At 39.2% G+C, this 21,072-nt stretch overlaps 1 protein-coding gene across 4 annotated transcripts in view; it reads left to right on the top strand.

Annotated features, from left to right (window-relative positions):
* Nucleotides 1–21,072, top strand: part of PAK2 (p21 (RAC1) activated kinase 2) — a 107,385-nt gene that overhangs the window by 40,129 nt on the left and 46,184 nt on the right. For all 4 annotated transcript variants that reach the window (XR_002337855.1, XM_021070136.1, XM_021070137.1 and 1 more), the window contains exon 2: nt 8,409–8,616. Coding sequence is in view for 3 of the 4 variants with exons in the window: in XM_021070136.1 (XP_020925795.1) it covers nt 8,430–8,616 (187 nt within the window). In the remaining variant the exon portion in view is untranslated. The remainder of the gene's footprint in view (nt 1–8,408; nt 8,617–21,072) is intronic.

The following is a 21,072-nucleotide window of genomic DNA, read 5'->3' as shown; positions in this document are numbered from 1 at the left end:
AGGTTTTATTCTTTTACATGTAGCTCGTCCAGTTTTCCCAGTGCCACTTATTAAAGAGGCTGTCTTTTCTCCATTATATATTCTTGCCTCCTTTATTGTAGATTAATTTATCAAAGGTACATAGTTTTATTTCTGTTTTTGTGTCAGTAACATACTGTTTTGACTATCATAGCTTTGTATTGAAGTCTGAAGTCAGGGAGCCCGCTTCCTCCAGCTCTGTTTTTCTTTCTCAAGATTGCTTTGGCTATTTGGGGTCTTTTGTGTTTCCATATAAATTTTAAAATGTTTTGTTTTAATTCTGTGAAAAATGCCATAGGTAATTTGATAGGGATTGCATTGAATCTGTCAATTGCCTTGGGTGGTATAGTCATTTTGACAATATCCCAAGACTGAACCAGAAAGAAAGAGGAAGTATAAACAGACCAATTCCAGGTACTGAAATTGAATCTATAATTCAAGAACTTCCAACAAACAAAAGTCCAGGATCAGATGGCTTCATAGGTAAACTCTACCAAACATTTAGAGAAGAGTTAACACCTATCTTTCTGAAAATACCCCAGAAACTTACAGAGGAAGGAACACTTAAAAACTCATTCTATGAGGCTACCATCACTCTGATACCAAAACCAGACAAAGATACTATAAAAAAAAAATTACAGGACCGTAGCAGTGATGAATGTGAGCAAAGCAAATCAAACATATTAAATATCAAATATATTAAAAGGTCATATACCACAATTAAGTGGGATTTATCTAAGGGATACAAGGATTTTTCAGCATCCACAAATTAATGTGATACATCACATTAACAAGTTGAAGTTGTGGCATAAGCCAGCAGCTGCAACTCCAATTTTACCCCTAGCCCAGGAACCTTCAGTATGCTGCAAGCTTGGCCATAAAAAGAAAAAAATATATATATATATATTGGAGATTAAAAACCGTATGATCATCACAAATAATACAGCAAAAGCTTTTGACAAAAGTCAACATCGATTTATGATAAAAACTCTCCAGGAAATGGGCATAGAGGGAACATACCTTAACATAGTAAAGGCCATGTATGATAAACCCACAGCTAACATCATTTTCAATCGTGAAAAGCTGAAAGAATTTCCACCAAGATCAGGAACAAAACAAGGATGTCCACCCCTCACCACTTTAATTCAGTAATAGTTGTGGAAGTCTTAGCCACAACAGTCGGAAAAGAAAATAAATAAAAAGAATCCAAATTGGAAAAGAAATAATATTGGAGTTCCCATTGTGGCTCATCAGGTTAAAAACCTGACTGGTATGCCTGAGGATGTGAGTTGGATCCCTGGCCTTGCTTAGTGGGTTAAGGTTGTGGATGCTGGCTTGGATCTGGCATTGCTGTGGATGTAGTGTAGACTGGCAGCTGCAGTTCTGACTCAACCCCTAGCCTGGGATCTTCCATATGCCGAGGGGGTGGCCTTAAAAAGACAAGGGAAAAAGAAGGAAGGAAGGAAGGAAAGAAAAACAGAAAGAAAAAAGGAAGGAAGGAAGGAAGGAAGGAAAGAAACGAAGTAAAACTGTCAATGTTCGTGGATGATGTGATCGTATACATGGAAAATCCTAAAGATGGTACCAGAAAACAACTAGAGCTCATCAGTAAATTTGGTAAAGTTGCAGGGTACAAAATTAATATACCGGGAGTTCTTTCGTGGCACAGAGATCTAGTATTTGTCATTGCTATGGTGCAGGTTTGATCCCTGGCCTGGGACCTTCCACATGCCAAATAAATAAATAAATAAACAAACAAACATTAATACACAAAAGCCTATTTCATTTCTATACCCTAACAACAAAAGATCAGAAAAGGAAATCAAGGAATTTTCCTTAAAAACTCCCATTTACCATCAATCGAAAGGAATAAAATACCTAGGAATAAACCTACCTAAGGAGGCAAAAGTTCTAAACTCCAAAACACTGATGAAAGAAATCAAAGATGACACACATAAAAAGATATACTGTGTTCTTAAATTATTTTTTAATTAAATATTTAACATTTTAATTTTTATAGTGAATATAGATATAACTCACATGAACAAAAAAATTGAGATCCTCAGTAATTTATTAGAGTATGAAGAGAGCTTTAGTCCAAGATGTTTTGAGAACTGGAAGAAACTAAGTAAGTGGCTTTTAATATGCATGTGTTGAGAGCAGATGTTGATAAAGGGCATAACCCAACTTAAACACATATGTGTTGGTCTTTTTCAGTATATTATGGACTCCTGGAGAAGAATTATTAGATCCTCTTTTATTTTCTCCAACTTCTAGCATAGAATCTTATAAATAATAATATCATAAAAGTAATAGTCAATTTATTAACTCAGTACTTATACTGTGAGGTAAATATTCCTTTTTAAAAATTGGGATATAATTCACATAGCTGAAATTTACCATTTTAAAGTATACAATTTAGGGAGTTCCCATTGTGGCTTAGTGGCTTAGTTAAGAGTCTGACACAGTGTCTGTGAGGATGAGAGTTCGATCCCTAGCCTCCATCAGAGGGTTAATGATCCAGCATTGCCGCAAGCTGTGGTATAGGTCACAGATGTAGCTCAGATCCAGTGTGGCATTGGCTGTGGCATAGGGTGGCAGCTGCAGCCCTGATTCGACCCTTAGTCCAGGAATTTCCATGTGCTGCAGGCACAGCCGTAAAAATAAATTAAATAAATAAATAAATGGAGAAAATAAAAACAGAACGAAACAAACAATATACAATTCAGTGGGGTTTTTTTTTGTTGTTTTGTTTTGTTTTTTGACTTTTTGCCTTTTCTAGGGGCCGCACCTGCGGCACATGGAGGTTCCCAGGCTAGGGGTCTAATCAGAGCTTTAGCTGCTGGCCTGTGCCACAGCCACAGCAATGCCAGATCCGAGCCATGTCTGCAACCTACACCACAGCTCAGGGCAAAGCGAGATCCTTAACCCACTGAGCTAGGCCAAAGATCGAACCCGCAACCTCATCATTCCTAGTCGGATTCGTTAATCACTGAGCCATGATGGAAGCTCCTTCAGTGGTTTTTAATATGTTCGCAAAGTTGTGCAGCTCATTACTAGTGTCTAATTTCAGAACATTTTCATTCCCCTCAAAGCATTAGCAGTCACATCCCATTCCCCTCACCCCCTAGCAACCTCTACTCTGACTCTGTCTCCGTGGGCTTGCCTGCTCTGAACATTTCATATAAATGGAATCATATAATTTGTGGTCTTTCTGTGTCTGGCTTTTTTCACTTATGTCTTCAAGGTTTATTTCATGTTGTGGCATGTATCAGTACTTAACTACTTTTTGTGGCCAAACAGTGTTCCGTTGTATGGCTATGACATATTTTGTCTATCTGTTCATCCATTGATTTTTTTTTTTTTTCGTCTTCTGGCTATTACGAATAATGCTGCCATGAACATTGATTCGCATGCACGTTTTTGTGCTGATATCATTTTCAGTTCTCTTAGGTATATGCTGGAAGTGGAACTGCTAGGTCAGATGGCAGGTTACTCTGTTTAACGTTTTGAAGAACTTACTCCTTTTTTTGGTAGGCTTTTCACTTGGGAATAATTTTAGATTTACAGAGAAGTTGGAAAGAGTAGATTTCCTGTGTAACTATTACCCATCTTCCTCTAATATTAACATTACATAAACCATAAAATGTATCTCAAAGCAAAGATACCAACATTAGTCCATTACTATTAACTAAATTCTAGATTTTATTTGGATTTCACCAGTTTTTCCACTAATGTCTTTTTTTTTAGTTCCAGGATATCACATTGTCATGTATTCTTGGATTCCTCTGTCCTAGGACAGTTTCTCAATCCATCCTTGTTTTTCATGTCCTTGACAATTTTGAGAAGCATAGGTCAGGAATTTTGTAGGTGCCTCTCAATTTGGGTTTGTCTGATTTTTTTTCCCCCCATGATTAGACTAAGGTTACGGGTTTGGGAGAAGAATACCACAGAGGTGAATGGTACCTCTTATCACATTGGATCAGAAGGTGAGTGATATCAGTGTAACTTATCACTGGTGATATTAACCTTGATCATGTGGCTAATGCCAGATTTTTCCATTGTGGTGGTATTTTCCCCTTTCCATGTTGTGTTCTTTAGAAAGGAGTCACAAAGTCTAGCCTACCCACAAGTGGGGAGGAAGTTAAGTTCCATCTCCTAGAAGGGAATGTATCTACATAAACATTATTTGGAATTCTTTTGTAAGGAAGATTTGTCCCACGCCCATTTTATTTATGTATTAAGCCTTCTCTATTGATATGAATTATATATATTTATTTTATACTTTGGATTATAGTCTAATACTACTTTATTAGCTTTAAGTAATATTAGACTACTGCTCGAATCATTCCAGTGTTGGCTTTTGGGAACTCTATGATGTGTCCCTTTGACATGCCATCATCCTTTATAAGTACTTCCTTGTCTTGTGACTCTAAAAGACACTATAGACTCATCTTGTATTTTCCCAGTCCAGACCTAGAACCAAGTATTTCTCCAAGAAGCTCTGAGGCACGATTGAGTCCCTAGGTCACGCACTTATGTAAATAGCGGAACTAGGATTTCAACCAGAACAATCTGACTCTACAACCCATGCTCTTAACCATAATATTGGACAACATGCAACTGAAAGTACATTGGCAGTTTCTAATCATGTTCCATATATGAGCCAGCCTCAGGGAAAGGATTTGTAGTCAGTTCACACTAAAAAATTATTGAACCCTGGCTTTTTTTTTTTTTTTTTTTTTTTTTTGCCTTGCTCGTGGCTTGTGCCCAGGCCAGGGATCAAACCTGAGCCACAGCAGTGGCATTCCCTTAACTGCTAGGCCACCAGGGAACTCCCTGGCTGTTTCATATTGATCTTTTTTTAACCACAGCTATGATGAAGTTTAGAAATTACTGTTTAATCACAAATAGCCACTGTTAATGTCTTGGCTAATAAATGCATGCAAATGCATTTTGGAATTTTGTTATATTATCCCGATTTTTTAATTTAATATGCATAAGAAGGAGCATTCACAGTGTATTCAAAATCTGAATGTGCAATTTTTATATTGTAACTGGTGATTAAGATGAAAATCAGTGGAGTTTCATCGTGGCTCAGAAGAAATGAATCTGACTAGCATGCATGAGGACACAGGTTCAATCCCTGGCCTTGCTCGGTGGGTTAAGGATCCGGCGTTGCCATGAGCTGTGGTGTAGGTTGCAGACTCGGCTCAGATCCTGCATTGCTATGGCTGTGGTGTAGGCCAGCAGCTACAGCTCTGATTTGACCCCTAGCCTGGGAACCTCCGTATACTGATGATGCAGCCCTAAAACAGGAAAAAAAAAAAAAAAAAAAGATAAAAATTAGGAGTTCCTGTTGTGGCTCAGCAGTAGCAAACCTGACTAGTATCCATGAGGTTGTGCCCAGGCTCAGTGGATTAAGGATCCAGTGTTGTCGTGAATTGCAGTGTCGTTCATAGATGTGGCTCGGATCTGGCTTTCCTGTGGCTGTGGTATAGGCTGGCAGCTGCAGTGCCAATTGAATCCCTAGCCTGGGAACTTCCATGTGCCTCAGGTGCAGCCCTAAAAAAGAAAAAGATAAAAATGAGCTGCTCTAGGGTTAATCTGTTTTGCCTTAATGTTTGGTCACATAATGGGTAAACATCTGTCTTCACTTATCAATTCATCAAGTAATCCACATGCTGTGACCAGCTGGTTTAGAGGAATCATCTGGGAGTTTCCCTTGTGGCTCAGTGGGTTAAGAACCCGACTAGTACACTGTAAACCAGTTATAATGGAAAAAATTAAAATCATTAAAAAAAAAAAAAAAAAAAGAACCCAAACCCAGCTAGTATTCATGAGGATGTGAGTTTGATCCCTGGCCCAGTTCAGTGGGTTAAGGGTCTGACGCTGCCCTGAAAAGCAAAAAAAAAAAAATCATCTGACTGTACGTTTTCTGTTTTCTGCATTACCTTCTTGATCCCACCCTCATTTCTTCTTCCTTTGATCACCAGTAGTTTAATTTCACTTTAGGCAGTCTTTCACATACACAGGTACAGATCTTTTTTACTGCATTTTCCAGCTAGTTAGCCCCAGAAATGTTTATTTTTCTCCTTTACCTTCACTCTTTCTTCCTCTTTTGTAGGCTGAAAAATAACTATCACATGGCATATAAAATATACAGTAGTATTGCTGTCGAGGAAAACGAAAGCTATAAGATTTAGAGTGAAATTAGGTACAATTCTTTATCAATTCTCAAATTGTACCTACTTTTCTTCAGGTACTAACGTTCAAACTAAATAGAATGTTTTAAAAATTATTTTTAATTTTATCCAAAAAACAGTTGGCATTCTTTTTTTTTTTTTTTTTTTTTTAATTCTATTTAGGGCCACACCTGCAGCATATGGAAGTTCCCAGGCTAGGGGTCGAAATGGAGCTGCATCTGCCAACCTATGCCACAGCCACAGCCACGCCAGATTATACATATACAAGGTTTTGTTCACTTACATATATTTAATAACTTTATAATCAAATCAGAATATAATTACCAAAAAAAAAGTATTGTGTTATTTCCTAACATATATACTTTTTTGTAAGATTTTTATTTTTTCTATTATAGTTGGATTATAATGTTCTGTCAATTTCTGCTGTACAGCAAAGTGACTCAGTCACACACAACACACATATATATACATTCTTTTTCTAACATTATCCTCCATCATGTTCTGTCACAAGTGACTGGACACAGTTCCCTGTGCTGTGCAGCAGACTCATTGCTTATCCACTCCAAATGCTGTAGTTTGCATCTACTAACCCCAGACTCCCAGTTCATCCCACTCCCTCCCTCTCCCCCTCCTTGGCAACCACAGGTCTATTCTCCCAAGTCCATGAATTTGTTTTTCTGTAGAAAGGTTCATTTGTGCCATTTATTATATTCCAGGTATAAGTAATATCATATGGTGTTTGACTTAATTCACTTAGTATGAGAGTCTCTAGTTCCATCCATGTCTAACATATATACTTTTGTATCAGAGCTCATCTATAAGTTTGGCATCCCCTCTCCTTTAGTGCTGATTTGATTTGATTTGATTTGATTTTTTTGTCTTTTTAGGGCAGCACCCTCAGCATGTGGAGGTTCCCAGGCTAGGGGTCGAATCTGAGCTAAAGCCACTGGCCTATGCCAGAGCCGCAGCAACGAGGGATCCGAGCCGCATCTGCAACCTACACCACAGCTCACGGCAACACCAGATCCTTAACCCACTGAACAAGGCCAGGGATTGAACCTGTATCCTCTTGGATACTAGTCGGATTCGTTAACCCCTGAGCCATGATGAGAACTCCTAGGGCTGATTGTAAATGTGTGTAATACACTTTTTTAAAAGACATAAAATGGAGTTCCCATCATAGCATAGCAGAAACGTATCTGACTAGGAACCATGAGGTTGTGGGTTCGATCCCTGGCTTTGCTCAGTGGGTTAAGGATCTGGAGTTGCTGTGGCTGTGGTGTAGGCCAGCAGCAACAGCTCTGATTAGACCCCTAGTCTGGGAATCTCCATATGCTGTGGGTGTGCCCTAAGAAGACAAAAGAGAAAAAATTAAAAAAAAAAATTAAGACATAAAATGAATGTGTATATAAGTATATGCAAACAAGGTTGAAATTTCTGCTGAATTAGCTTTGTGGATGAGGGGGAAGGTAACGTGACTGCCTGGATAGGGCATCACAGGATGACAGAAGAACCCTGGGATTTGGCCAAGCTCTGGATTTACTTCTGTCAGCGTTCCCAGACTTACAAAGGACTAACTAACATATGTAGTTAGATTGTCAAATTTTCAAAGAAACCAAATATTGTATCAGTGGCACATTCTCATCCTTTGGGAAAGTTTATATGGAGGTTAAGTTGTAATCACAAGGCTAGAGAGCATGGAGTCAAATTTCGAGGCTAATGGTTGATATTTTTAATAGCCAGCATCTATCTCTGCTCTAAAAATAGATCTATCGGAGACACATCCTTTTATTGGCTGGTTGGGACACAGTCATCCTCTTAGAATTATCTTTTTTTAAGACTCCATGTTGTCTGTTTGTTCATGAGAACATTTACTGTTAGAATCAATTGATTAGGATATGCTTTGATATGTTATTGTCATCATGCTTTCCAAAAATTATTCTAGTCCTCTTAACAGATTATGGCTTTTCAGAGATTCCCTCAGCTAGCTAGCCATTTACCAACTTTGTGAGGAGAGATTGCCTGTACTGAAAACCAATTTCATCTCGTAAATTTTACAAATTCAACTCTAAATGGATACCATTTTCTAATTTGAAGTGGGGGTGGGGATTATTACTGTCTTGTGCTTATCCATATCATTTTTTACCTTGTTATTAACTGTATGCTTTTGCTTATCTCTTTCAGGCCGTATCATAATTCTGAATCATGTCTGATAACGGAGAACTGGAAGACAAGCCTCCAGCACCCCCTGTGCGAATGAGCAGTACCATTTTTAGTACTGGAGGCAAAGACCCTTTGTCAGCCAATCACAGTTTGAAACCTTTGCCCTCTGTTCCAGAGGAAAAAAAGCCCAGGAATAAAATCATCTCTATATTCTCAAGCACAGAGAAAGGTAAATAGTTACTATGGTTTCAAGAGTCTCAGTTACTATTTTCTATTACTGGTTTTGATATCTCTTAAATTAAAGTATATTAAGTTGGTATCTTTTATGGCGGGAACAGTAAACATACAAATGATGATGTTATGTGGGCACTATTAGAAAGGGTAGTTTATTTTAAATTGTGATAGAGAAGAATAAAACTAAAGTTGTTGCTCATCCTACTTGGTATGTCTGGTGAATTTCTGTACTCCTTCATTTTCTAAGACTTGGGCCATAGCTTATGGCTTCCCAACATTAGTGAGATTTGTGGTATTTAACAATGACTACTATTATAAGAATGGAAATACAGAGTCTACAGTCCCCTGTCCGAAATCTATGGAGCCAACTGTGTTTTGTAATGAAGAGTTTTTCTGGAATTCCCATTGTGGCTCAGCAGAAACGAATCTGACTGGGAACCGTGAGGTTGAGGGTTCTATCCCTGGCTTCTCTCAGTGGGTTAAGGATCAGGCATTGCCATGAGCTGTGTCTGTGGCCTGGATTGGCAGCTTTAGCTCTGATTGGACCCCCTTGCTTAGGAATCTCCATATGCCGTGGGTGTGGCCCTAAAAAGAGGGGGAATAAAAGCCTTTCTGACCTCATAGGAGTTTCCCCACTGTGGTGAACTGGGTTAAGGATCTGGCATTGTCTCTGTGGAAGTGTGGGTTTAGTACCCAGCCTTCACCGTAGGTTTAAGGATTCAGTGTTGCCACAGCTATGGCATAGGTTGCAGCTTCAGGACTTTTTGAGTAGTAGTAATGCTGCCTTTTTTATCATGTATTCTCTAATACCCTCAGATTTATCTGAGTCAACACTCAGTAATGTGTCTTCCATAAACAAGAGTCTAGTCCAGGGTTTCTCAGTCTCAGTAAGATTGACATTTGGGGGCCAAATAATGCCATGTTGCGGGGATCTGTCCTGAGCTCTGTAGGATGTTAAGCATCACTTCTAGCTTTTACCCACTCTATGTTAGTAGCACCTTCTACCCAGTTGTGACAACTGAAAATGTCTCCAGATATTGCCAGATGTCATTGTGGGACAAAATCACCTCCAGTTAAGGACCAGTGGTCTAGCGACACAAAGTGAGGTAAAGACTGGAAGTAGTCTCACATAAGTTGAATTCACTAAATTTGTTTTGGTGCCAAACCTAAGGAAAAAACTTCTGGTTTTTAGAGCTTTGTGGATTTTAGAAGTGGATAAGGGATTATGGACTGTAATGGGTATTAGAATTAAAGTTAGGGATTAGTTTATTTTATTGTATTAAGCATGGCAGTATGACTCTGACAGACATAAGTGGAGGTGAAAATATAATTCACTTATATATCTAATTTACATGGGAGAGATAAACCCAAATGGAATAAAACAGTGCTTTGTATATAATAATAAATATACATTTAATTTGAGAGTTAAAAATATATAATCAGTGAAAATTTGAATGAGGTAATATAGTCAGTATTAATTGAGAATCACATCTTAAGAGAACTTGGATATGCAGGCATATCTTTAAACAGTTGAAAAACTTCATTGTAATGTATAGTTCTTATTTCTTTTTTTTTTTTTTTTTTTTTTGTCTTTTTGCTATTTCTTGGGCCACTCCTGCGGCATATGGAGGTTCCCAGGCTAGGGGTTTTTTGGTCTTTTTTGCTATTTCTTGGGCCGCTCCTGCGGCATATGGAGGTTCCCAGGCTAGGGGTTGAATCAGAGCTGTAGCCACCAGCCTACACCAGAGCCACAGCAACGCGGGATCCGAGCCGCATCTGCAACCTACACCACAGCTCACGGCAATGCCAGATCTTTAACCCACTGAGCAAGGGCAGGGACCAAACCCGCAACCTCATGGTTCCTAGTCGGATTCGTTAACCCCTGTGCCACGACGGGAACTCCCTATAGCTCTTATTTCTAATATTCCTCTTATTTTTAGGATTTCACATGAGGTTGTCACTAAAAAGCCTCATGAAAGTTTTTGGGTTTGTTTTTGTTTTTTTTTTTTTGTCTTTTAGGGCTGCACCTGTGGCAGATGGAGGTTCCCAGGCCGGAGTCCAACTGGAGCTTTAGCCACTGGCCTACACCACAGCCACGGCAACACCGGATCCTTAACCACTGAGCGAGGCCAGGGATCAAACCCAAATTCTCATGGATGCTAATTGGGTTCACTAACTGCTGAGACATGATGGGAACTCCATGTTTTTTAAGTTTAACTGAAGTGGTAGCATGTGTATTTGGCATGTTTGAGAATGAAAAAATGTATGTGCTTAGACTGGATTAATAAAAAAGATAAAGGGGGAAATGAGGAAATGAACCAAAAAGTATATCTGGGAAGAAGATGAAAAATGTATGTGTTAAAGAGCACTAAATCCTAATCTTCCATAGTAGTAAGTCAGTGGACTTCCTACTTTAATTAGGAAAACCCAAAAATGACAGTATAAACATGATATTTATGATTGTGGAGATTAGGAAAAAAATTATGGAAGTTAGTACCAGAAGAAATTACTCTAATAATGGTTGAAATAACTTGTCTATGGAAAGAATACAAAATGGGGTAGGGAATGCTTAAGACAGGATAAAACATACTTAAAGACAGCCTTGGAAAGGGGAAAAGAAGAGCACGAAAGAGAAAGGGTACAGCACTTTGGGTAAATGGTAGGATTTATGAGCAAATTGAATATACATTTACATAAATGTGAAAGAGCTTGGCTGTCTCTCTGACCATATTAAGAATCTTTCAGTTCACTAGAGTTTCCATTGTGGCCCAGTGGGTTAAGAACCTAGCTAGTATCCATGGGAATATATAGGTTCAATCCCTGGCCTTACTTAGTGGGTTAAGGATCCAGTATTGCTGAAAACTGTAGCATAGGTCACAGATGCTGCTCAGATCCAGTGCTGGCATGGCTGTGGTGTTGGCTAGCAGCTGCAGCTCTGATTCGACCCCTAGTCTGGGAATATCCATGTGCTGTTGGTGCAGCCCTAAAAAGAAAAAAAAAAAGAGAAAAAGAAGAATCTTTCACTTCTTTAATTCCCATTTCTTTTCCTTTTTACCAGAAATACTTCTCAGTTGTAACTAACTAAAGTAACTAACTCTCCCCCTAACAAAGGGAGAGTGAAGGTACTGGGGTCCTAGAGATGGCTCTGATTGTCTTTAGGTTTAGCAGCTTTTGAGGTCTGTAATTAACATCCATTACTTTTTTTTAATGATGATTTCTGAAGTCCTTTCTTTTCTTTTTTTTTTTTTTTTTTTTCGGTCTTTTTGCTATTTCTTGGTCTTGGGCCGCTCCTGCGGCATATGGAGATTCCCAGGCTAGGGGTCCAATCGGAGCTGTAGCCACCGGCCTACACCAGAGCCACAGCAACGCGGGATCCGAGCCGCGTCTGCAACAGCTCACGGCAACGCTGGATCATTAACCCACTGAGCAAGGGCAGGGATAGAACCCGCAACCTCATGGTTCCTAGTCGGATTCGTTAACCACTGCGCCACGACGGGAACTCCCTTTCTTTTTTATGTTGACTATATCTAAGATGTAATAACTTCCTACTGCTAATCTTTTTTTCCCATTTTTTAAAAGTTTTATTGAAGTCTAGTTGATTAGTAAGGTTGTGATAATTTCTGCTGTACAACAAAATGATTCAGTTATGCATATACACACATCCATTTTCTTTCAGATTATTTTCCCACATAGATTATCACGGAATATTGGATAGAGTTCTCTGTGCTACATGGCAGGTCCCCATTGGCCAGTCATTCCATATACCTCAGTGTGCATAGGCCAATCCCAAACCCCCAGTCCTTCCCTCCACACCACCTGTTTGTCCCCTTTGATGATCATAAGTTTTTCCAAGTCTGAGTCTGTTTCTATTCTGCAGATAAGTTCATTTGTATCCTTTTTTAAGATTCCATATATAAGTGATATCAAACGATGTTTGTCTTTCACTGCCTAACTTTACTTAGTATGATGGTTTCTAGGTCCATCCATGTTGCTGCAAATGGCATTATTTCCTTCTTTTTATGGCTGAGTAATATTCCATTGTGTATATGTACCACATCTTCTTTATCCACTCCTATATCAGTAGGCATTTAGGTTGCTTCCATGTCCAGATCAATTGAATCAGTCTTGAGGAGCTTACCTGGGATCAGTTTTGGTTTTGCTTTTAATTTTTTAAATCCTCAGGTGAATTTCTGATGTTCATCTAATGTTACACCATAGCTCATGGCAACACCAGATCCTTAACCCACCAAGCAAGGCCAGGAATCAAACCTGCAACCTCATGGTTCCTAGTCAGATTCATAATACTTTTTTTTTCCTTCATTTTTTTTTTATTACTCAAATGAATTTATCACATCTGTAGTTGTATAATGATCATAACAATCTGATTTCACAGGATTTCCACCCCACAGCCCAAGCACATCCCCCCACCCCCCAAACTGTCTCCTCCAGAGACCATAAGTTTTTCAGTGACTGTGAGTCAGCATCTGTTCTGCAAAGAAGTTCCGTCTGTCCTTTTTTCAGATTCCACATGTCAATGAAAGCATTTGATGTTGGTGTCTCATTGTATGACTGACTTCACTTAGCATGATCGTTTCTAGGTCCATCCATGTTGCTAAAAATGCTGGTATTTCGTTCTTTTTGATGGCTGAGTAATATTCCATTGTGTATATGTACCACATCTTCTGGATCCACTCCTCTGTCGATGGACATTTAAGTTGTTTCCATGTCTTGGCTATTGTAAATAGTGCTGCAATGAACATTGGAGTACATGTGTCTTTGCGAGTTGTGGTTTTCTCTGGATGGATGCCCAGGAGTGGGATTGCTGGATCAAATGGTAGTTCTATATTTGGTTTTCTGAGGCATCTCCATACTGCTTTCCACAGTGGTTGCACCAATTTACACTCCCACCAACAGTGTACCAGAGTTCCTTTTTCTCCACACCCTCTCCAGCACTTATTGTTTGTAGACTTTTGGATGATGGCCATTCTGGCTGTTTGTAGACTTTTGGATGATGGCCATTCAGCAACATCTTCTCAGATCCACTTCTCAGAGTATTGACAATAAAAAGAAAAATAAACAAATGGAACCTACTCAAACTTCAAAGTTTCTGCACAGCAAAGAAAACCCTAAACAACCCAAAAAGACAACCCACAGAATGGGAGAAAATCTTTGCAAATAAATCGACTGACAAGGGATTAACCTCCAAAATTTATAAACAACTTCTGCAGCTCCATACCAAAAAAACAAACAACCCCATCAAAAAATGGGCGGAAGATCTAAACAGACAGTTCTCCAAAAAAGACATACAGATGGCCGAGAAACACATGAAAAGATGTTAAACGTCACTCATTATTACAGAAATGCAAATCAAAACCATGATGAGGTACCACCTTACACCAGCCAGAATGGCCATCATAGTACTTTTGAAGGGACTTGAACCTTCAGGATTAGGAATGAGGGTCAGGAAAGTAGATGTGTATGCACATTCATGTTTCTATGAATACAGAAATCTATCTGCAGTTGCATTCTCCTGCCTATATCCTGAGCTGCTGTTGCTCTTTCTAGTTTTATTCTAACTGTTCTTCCTCTTTGGGTATTCCGCATAGATTTTGTTCCATGATGAATAAAGAAGTGTAGCATAAAAGGGGAGGACTACTGTCTGTGCTTCGTCTGTCATCTTGAAACAGAAGAATAAGAGGAAAATGTTATTTTTATTTTAAAAAATTAAAACAATCCTAAGATCTTTGTCATTGCTAATGTAAAGGCTAGTCCAAAGATAGTAATTTGGGGAGTTCCCATCATAGCTCAGCAGAAATGAATCTGCCTAGCATCCATGAGGACTTAGGTTCGATCCCTGGCCTCGCTCAGTGGGTTAAGGATCCAGTGTTGTGGTGAACTGTGGTGTAGTTTGCAGATGCAGCTTGGATCCGGCATTGCTGTGGCTGTGGCATAGGCTGGAGGTACAGCTCCCATTCGACCCCTGGCCTGGGAACCCCCATGTGCCTCAGGTGCAGGCCAAAAAAGACAAAAAATAAATAAATAAAAATAAATATATTAATTTTATTCTATTCAAATTTATATCCCTTATTGCCGTCCTTATTAACAGGCAGCTAATACTTTCATTAAAAAAAAAAAAGACTGCATTGCTGCTGTGGCACAGCAGGATCAACAGTGTCTTTGAAATCCTGGGACGCATGTTCTGATCCCTGGCCTGGGAACTCCTTATGCCACTGGGAGGCCAAAAAGGAAAAAAAAAAAAGATTCTAGAGTATCTTCAGTTATTAATTATTGGTTTTAGTTAGTATTACTGGAAATATTAAGAAAATTAGAAATTGGAGTTCTCATCGTGGCGAAGAGGAAACAGATCTGACTAGGAACCATGAGGTTGTGGGTTCAATCCCTGGCCTTGCTCAGTGGGTTAAGGATCCGACATTGCCGTGAGCTGTGGTGTAGGTTGCAGACATGTCTCGGATCTGGTGTTGCTGTGGCTGTGGCGCAGGCCGGCAGCTACAGCTCCAATTAGACCCTTAGCCTGGGAACCCCCATATGCCGTGAATACGGCCCTAAAAGGACAAAAAGACAAAGAAAGAAAGAGAGAGGGAGAGAGAGAGAGAAAGAAGGAAAGAAGAAAGAAAGAAAATTAGAAATTATAGGAGTTCCCATTGTGGTTCAGCAGGTTAAGAACCTGACATTATCTCTGTGAGGATGCTTTAATCTCTGACCTCGCTCAGTGGGTTAAGATTCAGTGTTGCTGAAAGTTGTGGCTTGGATCCCATGTTGCCATGGCTATGGTATAGGCCGCAGCTGCAGCTCCAATTCAACCCCTGGCCCAGGAACTTCCATATGCTACAGATGTGGCCATAAAAAGTCAAGGGGGAAAAAAAAGAAATTATACCTTTTATAACAAGTTGACTGCATAAACTTTTCACAACCCTCTTAATTATGTATCTTGCACTTTGTGAGTCATCAGACATTACATGTAAGTAGAGCAAATGATATCCCTGCCCTCATGGAAGTAATCAGAAACTGCATCCTATAACTTCAAACTGTGAGAAGTGATAATAGGGGTAGAGTAAGATGTTTGTCATGTCTGTGATGGCTTTCTAAAGAAACTGGTATTAGAGCTGAAGATTATAGGATGAGTAGGTGAAAATAGTAGGATTTTGATAGGTGTGTTTTTTTTTGTCTTTTGTCCTTTTTTTTTTTTCAGGGCCACACCCAAGGCATATGGAGGTTCCCAGGCTAGAGGTCTAATCAGATTTGTTGCTGCCGGCCGACCCTAGATCCAAGCCGCGTCTACAGCCTCCACCACAGCTCACAGCAACACCAGATCTGAGCTGCCTGTGCGACCTACACCACAGCTCACAGCAACACCGGATCCTTAACCCACTGAGCCAGGCCAGGGATCGAACCTAAAACCTCATGGTTCCTAGTCGGAATCGTTTCTGCTGCGCCACAACGGGAACTCCAGATTTTGATAGTTTAAAAGTGTGTTCCATGTCTAGAAAAGAGTTTCAGTGGCCCAGCCATAGGAGGAATCCTAGCACATTCACGGAGGATATGTCCATTGTGATCTGAAAGCAGAGAGCAAGAGAGAATTACACCATGATGTGTGAAGGAAACTACGACAGCAGAATAGGCTAAATAAAGAGGTGGGCAAGGAGCAGGTCATAAAGGGCCTTGTATTCCATGCTGCAGAGCTCAGATTTTATCCTGTTTCCTGGGGAACCATTACAGAATTTTAAACAGGGGAGAGACCTGGTCACATTTCTATCTTACATAGGCAAGACTGGTAGCTGTGTAGAAAATAGTTTTTGGTGGAGATCTAAGACTGAAGTTGGAAACTAGTTAGGAGGATTTTGCAGTAGTCCAGGTGAGAAATGGGCTTAACGAGTCCAGTAGTTTTCATAATGAAAATGGCAATGAGCCATTGTTGTGGCTTATTTTTAAAAGCTATATTCAGTTACTTAGTTTTGTGTGGTGTGTATTTATAAACTAAAGCAGTTTTCACATCTAATTATTCAAGCTGTAGACACTGTCACCTCTAGTTGGTTATGAAGATGACAGACTTAGAACTGTAAGTGTCCCTTCTGGCTTAAAAATCTAATTCTGAGATTAGTAATAGCCCATACTCTTGCCTATTTCCTAGAGAATACCCTTCTGTGTGGTGGGACAAGTAAACTTGTCAGCAGTTTGAAACTGTTCTGGGTCATTAGAACAAAGGGGTGATCAGAGTTCCCATCGTGGCGCAGTGGTTAACGAATCCAACCAGGAACCATGAGGTTACGGGTTTGATCCCTGCCCTTGCTCAGTGGATTAAGGATCTGGCATTGCCATGAGCTGTGGTGTAGGTCGCAGACGCGGCCTGCAGTCCCAGTTGCAGTCCCGAGTTGCTGTGGCTCTGGCATAGGCCGGTGGCTACAGCTCTGATTAGACCCCTAGCCTGGGAACCTCCATGTGCCGCAGGAGTGGCCCTAGAAAAGGCAAAAAGACCAAAAAAAAAAAAAAGAGCAAAGGGGTGACACTGATGCTGTTAAAACAGAAAAGTCTTCCTTTTAAAGAAGTAGGGACATTTTTAGCCTTGGACTCTAGCTCAAGTGTAGCCTAAAAGAAGATGGCCTTAAAGGATGTGGTAGTGGCATATTTAGGATTAGGATTCTTTTAAGTACCTTTTTGTGCAGTGTATCACTCAGGGTCCCCACCTCTTAGTTGAAGATTGCTGCCTGCCTGCTTTTTTTGTTGTCTCATGAAGTTGAAAAATAATTCTGAGTCTTTTTTTACCCTAGTAGACTAACAAGTTGTGCTTTTTTTCTTTTTATGCTTTTTTAGGGCCGTACCCACAGCAGGTAGAAGTTCCCAGGCTAGGGGTTGAATAGGAGCTACAGGTGCCAACCTACATCACAGCCACAGCAACACAGGATCCGAGCTGTGTCCGCGACCTACACATGCTCATGGCAATGCCAGATCCCCAATCCACTGAGTGAGGCCAGGGATCCAAACCGGCATCTAAATGGATACTAGTCAGATTAGTTTCTGCTGTGCCACTCTCAAATTGTGCATTTTTATTAAAAGAAGTTTCTTTCCCTGGTCCATTACTTCCCATCAAGTAATCCAGTTATTGAGTGGACCTCCTGTAGATAGATGATTGTGGCTTTTTGGTGGTGGTGGTCCTTGTAGTTCTTGGATTTCAGAATAATAAAGTAGTGATTCTGTTTACATAGCAATATTCTTCCAGTACATTGTTTGATTTGAGACATGCTTCAGTATTTTTTTGTTTTAGTACCGTTTTTAATAGCTCTTTCCTGTCCTGCTAGGACTAGTGAAATATAGGGAGTATTTGTTTATGTGTATGTGTGTTATATAAAAACAAATGAAATTAAGCAGATTTGTAGGGTATTGTGTCTCAAGTTCTGCTTAATCATTTTCTCTTCTTTAACATTTTATTCTATACTCCTTTTATATATGAAACATTTATTAAATATCTCTAAATTTTTAAACATTCCCAAGTTGAAAAATATAGCTAGGCCTTAGGCACAATAGGAACGAGGGATTCTCTTGCAATATGTCTTGTTTTTTCCCTATTCTATGTGTATGATCATATTTCTTTCTTATATCAGACTATTTTTTTTTATTTCCCTGTGCGTTAGGAAGTACAGCCCTCAATTGTTCCTGGCCTTTATTTCCTGTGTTCACTGGCTAGAGACTGATTCTAAGGGTGCCAAGTCTGACTTAGGTATTTACCCCTGGACCAAGCTAATTGGCTGGGAGTGTGTGGGGAACTGTGACTGACATGGCTTGAATTAGATGACTACCTTGGGCCAGTCATCTGTAATCAGAGTCATATAAGAAAATAGCACCTTTCCCAGCTATATAGATATCAGAAGCAGGATGGTGAGAAGATTTTTAAAAAAAGAAGAAACAAATACTTTTATATAGTACATGAAATTATGTTTTTCTTTTCTGCCAGTGGTTCAGAGTCAATGTAAAAAGTAAACTATTCATTTATAGTTGATTAATAAAAATTTCCTCCTATATGCCAGATGCCAAGTTAGAAGTCAAAGGACAGAATAATAATAGAGAAAGTAGGGGCATGACCTCAGATTACTCACAGTCTAGTGGAATCTAAGTTGTTTTACAAGAGTTGTAAAGGTAGCAAAATTTATATTATGTTTAATAGTTGCATTTCCCTGTGCTCCTTTCCACAGCCATTGTGCCCTGCATACCTACCATGGCCTATTAGGAGAATTTTCTGGTTAAACGTAGCAGCAAATTGACCATATGCCTCTATTTACTCTCCCCAGACCCAACAAAAATGATAATTTAAAAAAAAAAATGTTTGTTTGTTTTTTCTATTGCAAGGGCAAAGAGAATGGGAGAGGAGACAGTAATATACAAATGATTTCAATATGTATTTGGAAGATTGAAGTGGTGGAGAATTGGTAACTGACTAAGCAGAACAGAGGAAGACATCCTAAGCATTTGCGGAGAGGAATGTTTATGAGAAACGAACCAGCTTCCCTTGTAAAAAATCTCAGAGACTCAGGATTTAGAGACACACAGTGGGGGGTGGGGGTGGGGGGGTTGTGTGTAATACTAAGCTAAAAGGGGGGGAGGGGAATTGATTGAAAGTCTATGTAGGATGAGTTGGAGGCCCTTGGGGGGCACCTCTTTTATCCCATAGCCATGTAAATATAACTTCTATTCTTGTGGAGGACACAAGAACAAAATATTTGCATTTATTTGGAGGAGAATTAAATCTGAGAGGGTCCTTATTCATGTGAGAGGAGTCAGAAAGCTATAGTATCAGAATAAAAAAAGCAGATTCTAGAAAGTTAACATACTGAACTCCTTTCTTCTGCTGTGCTTTTAGAGAACTTTTATCTTGAGTCAAAGCCCTCAGAAAAGAGACTGAAAGATTTTTCTTGGAATAAACAGAATGTCTTGGGGAAAAAATGTTTTGGATACCCCATACCCTATCCCCATCTTTAATGAAAAAGCTGACTTATCTCCTAGTTAACTTAATACTTTTCTGTGTGAGTAGACAGCAAAGGATTACCAGACATTTGAGGAAAAAACCCTTAAGATAAGAGTGCAAAACAACAGGGGATAAAGAAAGTAATGTAGAAGAAACAAGGAGGGAAGAAAAACCTAATCTCTATACACATATAAACAGTATAATCTTCAGAGAGAAGATAAAGTATACCCATGAAATAACAAAAGTATTCTCAGGAAAATGATCAATAAGAGAACAATGAAAAATAATTCTTGGAATATCAGTAGTTAAGATTACCAACGCAAAAGATGTCAATAGGCAGAGAATTGGAAGATAGTCAAGAAAAATTTCCCAGATGGCTAAAAATACAAAGATGAAGTATATGAGAGAAAGATAACGGTTATAAGATCAGACCAGGCGGGATGGAATAATGACGAAGAAAATAATCAAAGAGTAGGAAAAAATTCGTAGATCTGAAGAATATGATTTCCAGGTGGAAGGGTTGTCACTGAGTATTCAACACAATGAATGAATGAAGACCATATCATATCACAACATTCTGAAATTTCATTATACCACAGATAAAACAACAAGACCTGTTATTCTTCTGCTCAAGGTGGAGTAACAAGGATTTACCTCCCTACAAGGAAAAAAATTAAAAAAACACTGGGAGAAAATACACAAAACAACAGTTTTCAAGACATTGAACATCAAACAGTAAAGGAAAGTGATGCCTAAGAGATGGGAAACAAATGAGATGTGTCCTACAATTGATTTAACTTATTGCCTGAGAGTTTACAGCATAGGGAGAGACAATTAAATGGTCTCCTAAAGTTGAAAAACAGAGCTGAGAATTGGGGAAACCAAGGCTGCAAGTTAGGAATCAGTACCAGAGAGAAAAGAGCTGAACAGAAAGAGAGAAAATACTGAGTCCTCAGTAGCACATACATGTGAGGAAGCTACCCAAAGCTGGAGAAAAAAAAAACTACTGGAAATTATTAGAAGAAACAGCCCTTAAGCTCACACAGTGCCCAGAATATTTCCTGTTCCCATCATTCAGAGTACAAAATATTGGATGGAGGTCTTGCCTCAGTAGTGGGACAGAATTAGCCCTAGGTTAAATGCTGCTCCAGTCTTGCCTAACAAAAGTTTAAAAAATAATACCTAAAGGGATCACTTGTTTTCTAAATGTATTTCTCTCCTTTATGAATAGACAGCTTAGAAGCATTTATCTATGTCCCAGAACAAAGTTCACAGATATTTTTAGGAATACAAAGTAGTAAAGTATGCTAACAATGAAAAGAAACCTGGACTGGCTATGTTAATATCAAAGTAGATTTTAGACAAGAAATATTCCTCTCTGGAGTTCCCTTCGTTGCTTAGCAGTTAATGAACCGATTAGGATCCACGAGGATGCAAGTTTGATCCCTGGCCTTACTCAGTGGATTGAGGATCCGC

This window comes from Sus scrofa, chromosome 13 (assembly GCF_000003025.6).
Source record: "Sus scrofa isolate TJ Tabasco breed Duroc chromosome 13, Sscrofa11.1, whole genome shotgun sequence".
Lineage (NCBI taxonomy): Eukaryota > Metazoa > Chordata > Mammalia > Artiodactyla > Suidae > Sus > Sus scrofa.
The sequence above is the reverse complement of the archived record's forward strand: the minus strand, read 5'-3'. Positions and strand labels throughout refer to the sequence as shown.